Source organism: Triplophysa dalaica, chromosome 20 (assembly GCF_015846415.1).
Source record: "Triplophysa dalaica isolate WHDGS20190420 chromosome 20, ASM1584641v1, whole genome shotgun sequence".
NCBI classification, from domain to species: Eukaryota; Metazoa; Chordata; class Actinopteri; order Cypriniformes; family Nemacheilidae; genus Triplophysa; species Triplophysa dalaica.
Window position 1 is genome coordinate 4,230,917 of NC_079561.1, and position 13,316 is coordinate 4,244,232.

Genomic DNA, 13,316 nt, shown 5'->3' on the forward strand with positions numbered 1-13,316 from the left:
ACTACAGAAATGTGTATTTACTTCTCAGTTACTCCAACCTGAGTCTTTACCTGAATACCATCGTGTTATATATAAATTATATGATTACATTAAAAGTATATTTATTCTTGCAATACTACAAATGAAATAGTGGTGTGCTCAACTTGTCAGAATAACGACGTCCTTGATATTTCAATAAATCTTTTGGAAGTATCAGCAAGCGGCATTTTTTTAATCTTTGCGCTCTTTTGCATTCAATAACATGTAGGAGCGGGATCGATGCTATCGACAATCACTCCACATTATGGTTTTGAAAGTCAGTTTTCGGTTATAGGTTATTCGGGCCTGTATCCCGGCATGGGCCCGGAAGTTGTTTGGGGTTTCAGGTAAAAGATCCCGGAGATGCTGCCTTCGCCAGAGAAAACAAACGGCGCTTCAGCTGTATAAATACTGCAACAACAGTCGATCGTCAGGTAATAAAAAACACACGACGTTCAAAATCCACGCTTGTCATTGAAGAAAAACGACGTTAAATTCGGTAACTGTGCTCGGATCGGGTGCGTTTACATGGCTAGACGGCATCTGTCGACTGCTGGGTGCCATAGCAACGCCAGCGGGCTCTCAGGAAACATAATTCCGCTTTAGTTTGTCACGTCTGAATATCGAGCGTATTTCACGATAGGAGGCTGCCGATCGATTAACGTTGAGAGGAACGTTAGCTCTGTCGTTTGTAATTTAGTTGAGCGGTGTCATTGCGTTTATGTGAGCTGTCACGTCTCGTTAGCTGGTTAGCTGCGGTGGCTAGCTAGCGTTGCTCCAGACAGAGCAGGATTGACATGATTCTGCGTGCTGTCACTCTTGCTCGGTGGTACCTGAGACGTTTTACCGATGGTGCATGAAAACTTATTAAACATTTGAGGTTTTGCGCATGATCATTTTATTAATTTCTTCGTTGTTTTGATGGCAGACTGTCATGGGCTGTTCCGATTATTGCGCTTATTAGACTCATTGACAGCTGTGTGATTTTTATGGAATCTGCCTGTTGCCTCTGTCATGACATCTCTTGGCTCCGCAGTTTACCGCCTTAAATGTTTTTGAAAGACATATATATATTTTTAATTATATATGTGATATAATATTTAGTGAATATTCTATACGTTTAAACATATTTTTTACATATAGTTGATATTTGATGTCATTAAGAGTTCGTACATTGTTTATGTCTCCAATGCATTATACAGCCATACAGTATAAAGGACAAAACAGTTAATTAAGTATCTATTCTGTACATTTTTCTATTGTGGTTTTAAAATAATTAAAAGGAAAGGAATTTAAGGAACTGCTTAATGATAAATGAATGTGTTGTCTTGGAAAATCTGTGCATAAGCACAATTGTCTACCAGGAAATTAAGCTTTTCACTTTTCTTGTCCTTGTTTATATGATTTCTGAGCAACAGCCAATCTTAGTCTCTGTTTTATCTGGTATAGTAGTTTCATTGCGGTATGTACCTGCGTTTGTTCTGATAGGTCACAGAATAATGGGAGGGTACATTCTTACATACTACTTTTCTCTTCCTTTGAGACTAGAATTATATAGAATGGACACTCAGTTTAGCTGTTGAGCTAGAAATGAGATCTAGACCAGTGTGCGTATCAATTATTCAGCAACTCAAACAGAGCAACCACACAGGAAAGGGAGAAATTACATACCGCGAGTGAACCAGCAAGTATTTATTTCATTTGAAATAGAAATTCATACATTTTGAGAGTTCTTTGAGTTTAAGCGATAACACTTGTTGTTTTAATTGTTTTCTTTACACTGTAATGCACCACTATTTTTAAGTCTAAAGAGTATTTGGTTTCCTGTCGTGTTAAAGTGCTAAATAGATTTATCAGTCAGGTTTTGTGACTTCAATATTATTGCACAGAAATATTATGTTCTTGCTTGATTTTTTGGTGCAGGCAGCTGATGTGAGAATGAATGCTGACGATTGCAATGGCCGTTCTTACATGTCAGGTAAGATGCTTTCTAATACTTGAGAAGTATATGGAGCACGTGTTTCTAAATACAGTGAGCCCCAAACGACAGAAACCACATTGAAAGTAATTTTCGCTTTAAACCTGGATAAAAAAATATACATATTTTAAACAATAAATATGGTTACATCATCTATACGTAATTCTTTGAACAAATAGTGTGATTTTCTTGCTTCCATCAAGATTCTCTTTGAAACCTTCTCAAAGCAAAATAGTTAGATATCTAACCCGACTGTGTGTTTATGTTCTTAGGTAGTGGAGATTCTTCAACAGAGCGGGAGTTTTTCGCAGGGTTGAGAGGACCCTCAGTGAGCACACCAAACAGTCAACAGTCCTCGCCCAGCCGCTCACTCAGTGGTCAGTATTCCTACATAAAATACGCTTTTAAATCTTACCTTTATTATAATTTCTTCATTTATTATGACTTGTTTGATTATCATTTTAATCTCAGACACTATATTCATAACCAAACAACACGTAATATGGTAAAGTCATTCATTTACACATGTTTATTGTGTCTAGCTAACTCCATCAAGGTGGAGCTCTACAGCGACGATGAGGCAGGTGGTGCTCCTCTGGCAAAAAGGAGGCTTGAGGAGAAGGATGAAGGATGGAAAGATGAAAAGGCGGACTTGGCAGAAGATGGGGCGGTGGAGGTGGTTGGAGGTACGCGAGGACAGGCTGGGTGCGGAGAGATGTCCAGCCCTGGGCCAGCATCACCCGGTCCTATTCGGCTGCCTAATGGGAAACTTAAATGTGATATTTGTGGGATGATCTGCATTGGACCCAATGTTCTTATGGTGCACAAGCGCAGCCATACAGGCAAGTGATTTTTTATTCACGATTCAAAGTAAACTCACCAATTATGCTTTTTGTCATAATCGTGCAGCTCTGCTATTTTGTTTCGGGCCGGTGGGAAAACTGATAGACTTAGTCTCGGCAGGTGAACGGCCATTCCAGTGTAACCAGTGTGGCGCGTCCTTCACGCAGAAAGGCAATTTGCTACGCCACATCAAGCTCCACTCCGGTGAGAAGCCCTTCAAATGTCCCTTTTGTAACTACGCCTGCCGTCGCCGCGATGCTCTTACAGGACACCTCCGCACCCACTCCGGTGAGTTCATCGGTCGAGAGCAGCCAGTTGCGAGAACGGATAAAACTTTGAGGATGGAAAGTAAATGGATGGAAACGTGTGTGGGATGGAAAAAGCCATTTGATGTAGCACAGATTAATGTAGGCAAGGTCATTTGAACCTGTTTCTACTTAAGTGCAGTCTCGCTTATTTTGCGGCCCAAGACTTCAGTAAACTTTCTTTTAAACTAGTTGCACTTCCAGAGGTTGTTTAATCTGACTAATGAGAGAAAATAAGACCTCATCGATTGGTTGTGTAATGAAGTCAAGGACGTCACCTAGATGATCAGATAACAAAATTATTGCTCGGCACAGGTCTGGTATGACATTTAGAGAACTATGAAAACAGGATATCCTGCGTGTGTTTTTAAGTGAGGGTGAAGAGCATTCACCTGTAGTTACCAAATCTGGCTGGTTGAGGTCCTTCGAATGAGGATGCAGAGGTTCTGACATGACTTTTTAGACTGATGGATTTCTCTGAAATGACGCACGAGCGAAATGGGGTTGTGCTGTTTTTTTGTACGCTGTAAACGTCATATATGAGAAGCATCTCATTTTGTTCTGTGGGGAAATTGTGACAAGGGAAATTCTGTGGTCTAACCAATTCACTGTAATTACATCGTCCCCATGTAATTATATTAGAAATAATCCTTGTAGCTTTCCTGTAGCTCAGTGGTAAGAGCATTACGTTAACAACGCAAGGTTGTGGGTTCGATCCCAGGGGAGTGTACATACCTAAGTATAAATGTATAGGTTACTGCAATGTAAGTCGCTTTGGATAAAAGCGTCTGCCAAATGCATAAATGTAAATGTATGTGACACCTCATGTTAGGTAAAGCATCAATATTGTCCTGGTAACGTTCCTGTTTACATAACACCTGATGTAGGGTGTGAAACGCACTTGGCTGAGATCAATAATCTTCCTTCTTTTTTTGATATTTCAGTGTCTTCTCCCACAGTAGGGAAGCCCTACAAGTGCAGTTACTGTGGCCGCAGCTACAAACAACAGAACACCCTGGAAGAACACAGAGAACGCTGCCACAGCTACCTACAGAGTCTGGACCACCAGCCCCCTCACAATACCCAGCCTGCACACGGTAAGAATACATTTACACACATGCTTTTCCTCAGGATAATGGTACTTTTGTTTGGTTCTCAACCTCCCGTCTTGCTTCTCAGGTGAAGAGTCTCATAATGTGGAGATGATGTCTGAACCTCTGATCCGGTCCTCCTCGGAAAAGATGACTTTTATTGATCGACTGGCTAACAGCATCACCAAGAGGAAGAGATCCACACCCCAGAAGTTTCTGGGTAGGCCCACTCTTTTGAATTACTGTATTCTGTGAGTCTGTATTTGGGCCATCGCAGTGTTATGGATGTGACATTTTTAGGTGAAACTTGACCTATAAATTCTCAGGGAATGTATTTATTACCTGTTTATATTTGACGAAACCACTGATGATGGAGTAAAATATCAGCGTATTCATGAGTTTTCTATTTTAAAAGAGGAGAAGATTTTTGTGTTACAGGTGTGACAAAAAGGACGCACATTTTTTGAGACTTTGTAGGTTTACTGTAAATTAAAATGTGCAAACCAGAAGCAGTACATGGAGAAGGGATGGATCTTTATATATCATAAAATAGTTACTTTAAATTTTCAAGTGTCCATTTATGAGGACCATTATGTATGAGACGGTTCGGTTATGCATGTGACAATTTACTTACCTGGTATATGGAAAGCAAATGGGAAACTATGCTTTAAAAACAGGCACAAAAAAAGCTTTGGCCTGATTCACATTTTGTGTCTTGCGCAAGTTCGGTATTTTAAATGTAGACGCGCGACACACGTCTGTGCATCATCGAGATGCAAATAGTTCAACTTTTCGAAGTGCCGCACGTGCACCGAGGGTCATTTGAAGAGAGTAAATGGGGCGGCTCACGTTTTCCGCGCAGTTTTGCGAAATGCGAATCACTCTAAATAAATAAACTTGGTGAAAACCTTTGGTAAAAAATGCCCATATTGTTGAATCAGTTTGACTCACTTGTTCGCTTTATGTCTGTCTCAAAATGTTTTATACTTTTTGAATAGTTGAAAATGCAGTTTGTGATTAAATACAATGACACAATAGCATTATTATTTTAATGGTTTGCTCATAGTCAATAAGTCAATTTATGCTCTCTGCTCCACTAGGTGAAAAGCACATGCGAATTAATTTATCCGAAGCACCTTATGAACTCGACCACAATCCTGAAAAAGATGGGGACATGCTGGTCTCGCACACCGAGGGTGACTCCGCTGCTTTGGTGGGCATGGGAGGGCGTTTCCTCAGGGGGCCGAGAGGAGGAAACGATTTGCATCCTTCGCGCTCCCTCCGAATGCCTCCACACTCTACCTGCCTATCAGAGTTCACCCCGGTCATCAGCTCTGTCTACTCTCATATAACCCCTCTGGGGCAGCGGATGAACTGTTCAGGGGGCATCTCCATGGGGCTTCCCGGTAGGGAGGCCGGGGAGGGCCACGAGGACGCGCCCTCCAGCCGCAGCCACGCCGCCTCACCGAGCAACGGTTACCAAGATTCGACAGACACTGAAAGCATGGCGGAGGAGCAGTGCGTCATCTCCTCAGTGCCGCCCGGAAGCTTGAACCATCGTGGGCGAGAGCGGCACAGTCCTAGTCACGCCAAAGAAATGGACATGGAGGGCGACAGGGACAAAGGGGGTTTGCCGGCCAAGTTGAGTCCATGCTCTCCGCCGGCACGGGAAGTCATGCAGGTGGTGGACGGGGAGGGGAGGCCAGTGCGCTCCTTCCGCTGCGAGCACTGTCGCATTTTTTTCCTGGACCATGTCATGTTCACCATCCACATGGGCTGCCACGGCTTCCGCCAGCCCTTCGAGTGCAACATCTGCGGGCACCGCAACCAGGACCGCTACGAGTTCTCTTCACACATTGTGCGCGGGGAGCACCAGGTGGGCTGAGGAAGGGTTTATATTGGGGGATGTACAGATGTATGCTGCTTTGAGATGGCGTCATGGCGGCTAGTTTGGTCTGCACCTGATTTGGGCACGGCACATTAGCATTTGTTTTAATAGTTAGCGGACATCAACAGATTTTATTCATCTTCAATGTGATCGTATCCTGTGTTAGAGGATTAGAACGGGGGGCAAGTTATATCCTCTAATTGCACTCCCACACCGAGTCATTCATTGCAAGACGCAACAGTTTTGCTTTAGAAGTGCCTTCCTTCTGTGGGGTTTCTTTCTTTATCAGTTGGGAAGCAAAATTCGATGCTTTTTATGCAGGTGTGAGATTAGGTTTATACTCATCTGATCAGTGGCGTTTACATAGAGTCTGCCTCATGAATATGAAAACCGTAGGTGAAATATAGAAGTCCAACGCCTGGTAGACTGTTTTAACCAGAAGGATTTTCTCAAAAGTTTCAGAGATAAATCTATGCCTAGGAGACAAACTTTGTGCTCTATTAGGATACCTCTGTGGGACTGTTGGAAATAGGCGACTCAGGGAGGGCACTGCTGACAGAGGGAATCAAAATCAAGCTGCTTAAATTGCAAAACTCAAAGACTGGAAGAAAGGGGCGTGTTGGTATGTTAGCCATATAAGGAGCACAGACACATATTGCCTTAATAGTTGCTTTATATGAACCCTGTATGAGCTTGTTATTGAAATGCACATGGTTTTTAATGCTGGAGAATTCAGAAGGTACAATGCAGCCCATATTGCCTGAATTTGGGTAATTTTAAAACGTAGACAGTGTGGTACTTTGCAGTTTAGGCTAAGGCTCGGATAATGTTATTGTTTCTGAAGCGTATGTTAATATTTTATTTAAGGAGATGAACTTGAAACATTTTGCCTTAGTTTTTGAGTCTGAAACCTACGTCCTACAAAAGTCAAACCGGTTGGTTTCCTTGTGCCTCATATCTTGATTGTTGTTTCAAACTTGTGTCCAAACAGACCTCACTCAAGGGATAATGAGTTCGATTTTGCCTATCAAATTGAGTTTTAAATTTTTTTTGTAATGTGAAGTCCCCCCCATCCATCTTCAGCCGTGAAATTGTTACGATGGCCCGGCTTCGTAAGTGTATACACAACGCAGCAGGCCGCATATTATGGTTTACGATGTCAAGCATGCAGCGAAGCGCTGTTGGAGAAAAGACGCCTTGTTGTTCCGGTGCAGACCAAACATAGACCCATGTTGCATTCCGTAACTTTGATGATTGAAGGGGTTGTTACCTCAACGGAGGATTGCACTTTTTCTAATTCTGCTTAAATGTGAGTGTTTTGCCGGGGCTGTTTTGGGTGGGCCGCTGAGGGTGGGGAATTTTATTACATGGCTTTAAGGGGGAACAGACGGTAATGACTGGTAACTGAGCTTTGAAACATATTCTTTTGTTTTTGGAAATTGCTCTATTGCACTGATTTCTGATAAAATGCTATTTAGAGAAAACAAGATACAATTTGATACAATATCACGTTGGTTACAAAGACCAGATGAATAGTGTGGTGTTTTTAAAAACTTCTATAAAGGCTATTTTCCTAATAAAAGGGGTCGCTGTCATTTGAGGATTAACAACTGACGATTTCTCATTGTGTTGTAAAAATTGGTGCTTGGATGTTTGTGTGACTTCTGCCCTCGATATTGGACTTGTATCCTGTACGCTTGTCCTGTGCGGTTTGTCCCATATGAGTTCACGCATAAGGTACGCTCAATCCCCGCCGAAGTACGAACTGCTGCTTGTTTTGAAGGAAAGGACTGATATATTGTTGTCGAGTTATGTACCGTCCTGCCAAGATATTGTGGCCTGTTTTATCGGTGGATCTTAAGTGCACAAACTCAGAGAATTACGATATACAACTTAAGCACCAATGAGTGAATTTTGAAGAATCTCAAAGATTTCTTTTGTTCGATCGCTTGTGCATTTCTCACTTTTTTGTGGTTAAGGATGTTGTAGCATGTGCGTATCGCTTGATCTTGGAGGTGGTCAGAACCTTGCTCACGTGTAATCCACTGAACTGGTACTACATCTTTTGGTTACTTTTAATATACTTGTAGGCCTCTTTAAAATGTACGCTTGGTGAAAGCCTACGGAGAACAGAACTAATTTAAAATCTAGAACAGACCAAATCCAGTATTTACGAAGGTTAGTCAATGACTTTGCACCCTTCATAGACTTTAGATTTTTTTCTGCAGACGTACATTTATTTACTTGAAGTTATGGCAAAAAACATATATGACACTTAATGCACTTAATGGTAAAAAGAAATGATATATTAATTATAACATGCGTGTGAATGGGAGAGGTTGCATGTGTACTTATTTGTTGGCTGGGGTTCTGCAACTGTTCTGCTTGTGAAATATTAGCTGCAATTTTCCCTACTTCCTCTAAACCAAACCCAGCTCTTTTCTGCACCATTTCATATTTCTTATCCCCGAGGTGTGACGAACTCAAACTTTTATGAACTGTGAAGCAACCTTAAAAAGCAGCAACTGGGAAAGAGAGAAATAGCATTTTGGGGGAGGCAGGGATCAAACTCTGTCATACTTGGGCTTTATCCCTGGGTTCAATGTTTTTAAATATTTTGTGAGAAAAATGTATATGACAAAGAAAAACTCTTTACCTCAGATTTGTTAAAATATAAAAAACTGCCTCATGTTCTATAGAAGGTGTGTTGGTTTCAAGAGGTATTGTTTATTTGATCTTGTTTTTAAAGAGTGTAACCCTACTTTAAGTTGAAGTAATTTTTCATGTCCAATAAAGTAATATTTGTTGTAACTTCTGTCAACTTAAAAATCTACACATTTGTTCTTAAGTTTCTCTAAACTACACACAGTCTTAATAAAAAATCACCACGTGTCTGACGAGGTAAAATTGGTGAGCACAATACGTGCAGATTTTTTTTCCAACATCAAAATATTACAGAATATATATGGTGTATATATATACATTGTGATCTAAAAATAAGACTACTGGTAAAATATTTTGTTATTTATATTTTAGTATTGTTGTGAAAGAATGCTCTTTGGACTTGCTGATGATCTTTGCCATCCAAGCAGTATCACATTAATTCAATGGCAGCGAGGTAATCTGAGCTTTTAAAACCTTAGATTTGTATTTTGGAGGATTAAATATAGACATGCATTCATTCAGACAATTGGATCCCATTGTATAAACTGTATAAAGTCAAAAAACTGATGTTTTTTTTGTAGGTTTTTAATTTGCCTGAATAGTCCTGCAGATAACATTTAAAAATCTTGAATATAAAAATAGCATACTTCAATTTGATTTTTTTTCGAAGTTTCATGGCATGACATATGGCAAGTGTCTTTGCAGTTCTTCTCAATTCAGCCCACTGGTTTCAAAGTGTTGCTTATTAGTAGTGTAACTGCAGTTTTAATATTAGCATTGGAAGATGTAAAAAAATAGGTTTCTGACCATCCTAGTAAGGTCTAGTACTGGCGATTTTATTATTAAGCTGCTTTTCTGATCCATCTTAAAGAAAACTGACCTTTTATGACAACAAATACACAAACACATTTTATTTTTTGTTAGTTTTATTTCTTAACATACAAATGTTTGGAAACAACTCCAGATCACATGGGTTTCGGAGGAGCTCTTGGGGCAGCACCCTGTAATGGAAAAACAAAATAATTTATGATTAGATGATGCTGAAGACTATTTTGAAAGATTTAAAAATGAGGTAACAGCACAGCATAAAGGACAATATGCATGCATATGCTTATCTGAAAAATGTTTTTACAGTGGGTCTGAAGCGTGGAGGAGGAGTACGGTCCTTCCTGGCCTCAGCAGATCGGTTCCTCACGACTTTGCTGTGGATGGCACAGCTGACACAGTAATGCAGCTTCACATACAGCTTGGGCAAAACATAGGCTGTAGAAAGACAAAAAGTTGGCATGGTACAAATAAGTTGCCTTCCTCTAAAGTATCACATCCTGATTCTTATATTTCTAGTTGACTCACAGTCAAATACACTGGCTTCAGAGATGTCCCTAACAGCCGCAGCCTCCACAATATTTCTGATGACAAATTTCTTGATGGCTTTGTCTTTGGGCACACAGCGGGCGCAGTTTGTGCAGCGGATGGGCTGAACATGCCCACGTCCCTTTTTGGCACGACCGTTATTCCTCCTTTTCTTAGTCTGAGAAGATTTAACAAGAAAATACATATGACATAAGAATTAAAGAATATAAAGCAATCATTTTAAAGTTACAATTACAGAATTCAAATAGAATCTCAATTATTATATACTACTATACTAATCCTATTCTATCTATCATGCGGTTTTAACCTGTCTGAAGGGACAGGCACAAAATGTAATGATACTGCGACATATCACCTCACTTATCGGAGTTTTTACAAATAACAAGAGAAAATCAGGGCATATACAGGAACCATCGCTAAGTTTGGTTAAATCTAGCAGACAATAGGAAAACATAAGTGGTTCAGATTGATATGCTTGAGTACAATATCGCTTAAATGAATAACATAATCTAAATGTCATCACGTTTTCTTCTACATACTTGGGGTCAGTTAAACGTGACCGAATTCCGATTTTTTTCCTCCAATGTGACACAGATCAGATATGACCCATCATATTGTAAACAGGAAAAAAAACGTGTATGCGGTTAAATCAAAGACATTAAACAATCAAAGCATATGCGCAGGCTGCAATGATAGCTCTTTTCCTCCTCATCCACCTCAAAATCTATTTAATGTTTGGCGAACTTGTCACATATCGCAGAGCTAACGTCAAGCACATTTCGCGTTCGTCCATCATGGCGTTCACGCATGCGCGATGTTTCAAATGGTTTGGGAAGCGTAAGCACGTAAATCGGATATATGTAACAATTCATACTACGTGTAAACGGACGGTCGAAAAAATCGGATATAGGCAACAAATCACGATTAAGCATCAAGACCTGCCGTGTAAATGGTGCCTTAGTTGTCATAATATCGGATTAAGCGACGGCCCTCTGTTGTAACGAGGGGAAAACTCACCATCTTGCTTTAGAGAGGCGTCGAGAAGACCGGAAGAACGATGACGTCATTTACATGTACTCGTCTAGAGACGCCGGAAGCCCATGATTAATATAATAAAAGTCGCCAGTATCTGAGTTTATTTGTAAAAATTGGGACCCTGGATCACAAATACAGTCTTAAGTAGCACAGGAACATTTTTAGTAAAAGCCAAAAATACATTGTATGGTTCAAAATGATCGATTTTTCTTTTCTGCCAAAAATCATTAGGATATGAAGTAAAGATCATGTTCCATGAAGATATTTTATATATTTCGTAGTGTAAATTTATAAAAACGTTCTTTTTGTGAGTGGATTGCCTGCTACAGGGCCTCAGATTAACAACTTCAAAGGCGATTTTTTTTCAATATTTTGCTTTTTTGCACCCTCAAATCCAGCTTTGTGAACGGTTGCTCTTCCGCCAGATAGTGTCCTATCCTAACAAACCATATATCAATAGAAAGCTTATTTCTTTAGCTTTAATATAATGTCAAAATCTCAATTTCGAAAAATGTACCATTAAGTTTTGTCGTCCAAGGTCACATATATGAATAAAAAAAATTAAACGTAAAGGGACATCAGGACTGCTCACGTATAAACGTAAGAAAAAAAGTATACACTTAATACATTATTGTGTGTTAACGTCAGCACACTATAATACAGCATTATCATTTTAGAGACAAATCAAAGATTTAAAATGACTTAAAATACAGATTTGTACTTTTACGGGTTAATGTGAATATTTTTAAACGGACAGATTGCATGAGCGTGTTGTTACTGTTACAGTGATTTTAAAACACTCCTGTACCACTAGATGTCAGCAAAGCTTTGTTATGCAACCAAGACCCCTCTACTTCACCCAAAATGCGGCTGTCGGTTATCAAAATTATTCAATTTCCATGATCTAATTTATGTTCAATGCCAAAGACATAACAAAATTTATGAGCAAAATGTAAAAGTTTATAGCATAAATATTATGGGGGACATGGTGATTATTACCTTACTTATTGTGACACTTAAAAACTACTTAAATAGGATTTCTTCTTGAACACTTTAGCTGTCTGAAGACCAATGTGTTTCAAGAATGGCACATCAAACACACCTCTAAGAATATCAGTGTTATAATTTCTTTGAGGTGAGATTGTGGAAAATGATTGACGGTTGGCTGATGACATTCTGAAATGTCCTCGGGTTTGTTTCTGGAAGTGATTATAGTGTTGGGTGGTGGAGTAAGGTGTTGGTGAAGGGTGGGGGCAATCGAGGGAGGTGTTTTCCCTTATGCAAGCAGCCTTATGCAAGCAGAAACGTGGATGTGTAGCTCCTGCGGTTGACTGTGTCCCCTGTGTCACTGAAGTTAAGGAGCTGATGCCAAGAGAAATGTTTTCTTTACTGGGGAGGTGAAAAGGTATTCGTATGCAGTAGCATCACTTTCTATTGTAGTAATAGTATGCCATGACACATTTAAAACCTTAGTCATACTTTAGGAAAGAAATTGCAGTGAGATTGTGACTGTGATATTAGCGTTTTATAAATTACATTTGAGAACGGAGACCATCAATCATTGTGCTCAGAAATTGAATAGTGAGAGAAGCAGAGAGAAATAAAGAAAGAGGGTGACAGTGGAATGTGTCAGTGTTCCTTTAACCGCTTTGCCCCTAAACTGCAGCAAATAAACATTCCACCGCTCATGTGTCAGAGCTGAACACTTGCCCAATGTTGCTGTAAAAACCCAATAATTAAAACTTAAAACCCCAATGCTTTTTCCTTTGTCTTAAACCATTTTTCCCCCCAGTGGATTGCATTTAGACAATGCACCATTGATATCTTTTTCCCCAGGGTTGGCTATGATGGGAGCCTGTTAATTCGGATAAACTATAATATATCATCACAGTGGCACAGGCGTGAATGTTGTGAAGCTACGAAGTTTTTCTTTTCAGGTGTCTTCGTTATTCTATATTAAAATAAACTTTTTTATTGGAAGTATGTTAATTGACACATTGGATAACAAAAGGAAATGCAAATGTTTTCTTAAACGTAATATTTTGATACATTTCTCTTATTTGAAAGTCACTTTGGATCAATCTGCTAAATTAACAATGCAGGCAGTGAGTTTCCATAAA

The 13,316-nt window shown here is 39.8% G+C and overlaps 2 protein-coding genes across 5 annotated transcripts; one reads left to right on the top strand and one right to left on the bottom strand.

Annotated features, from left to right (window-relative positions):
• The first annotated feature begins 48 nt into the window (after positions 1–48).
• ikzf4 (IKAROS family zinc finger 4) lies at positions 49–8,934 on the top strand. 4 transcript variants are annotated; one of them, XM_056733277.1, is made up of 9 exons: positions 49–870; positions 1,567–1,706; positions 1,942–1,996; positions 2,269–2,373; positions 2,539–2,838; positions 2,960–3,127; positions 4,089–4,241; positions 4,324–4,455; positions 5,336–8,934. In XM_056733277.1, the coding sequence occupies exons 3-9, from the start codon at positions 1,957–1,959 to the stop codon at positions 6,118–6,120; spliced, it is 1,683 nt and encodes a 560-aa protein (XP_056589255.1). In that variant the 5' UTR covers positions 49–870; positions 1,567–1,706; positions 1,942–1,956; the 3' UTR covers positions 6,121–8,934. The 4 variants fall into 4 exon arrangements, with proteins under 4 accessions (XP_056589255.1, XP_056589254.1, XP_056589256.1 ...); XM_056733276.1 differs by having other exon boundaries at positions 49–1,706; XM_056733278.1 differs by having other exon boundaries at positions 49–1,706; positions 1,946–1,996.
• Positions 8,935–9,695: 761 nt separating this feature from the next.
• Positions 9,696–11,230, bottom strand: rps26 (ribosomal protein S26). Its single transcript, XM_056733405.1, has 4 exons — positions 11,179–11,230; positions 10,141–10,318; positions 9,920–10,050; positions 9,696–9,788 (listed from the first exon to the last, which is right to left on the bottom strand). The coding sequence occupies exons 1-4, from the start codon at positions 11,179–11,181 to the stop codon at positions 9,753–9,755; spliced, it is 348 nt and encodes a 115-aa protein (XP_056589383.1). The 5' UTR covers positions 11,182–11,230; the 3' UTR covers positions 9,696–9,752.
• Positions 11,231–13,316: the final 2,086 nt, after the last annotated feature.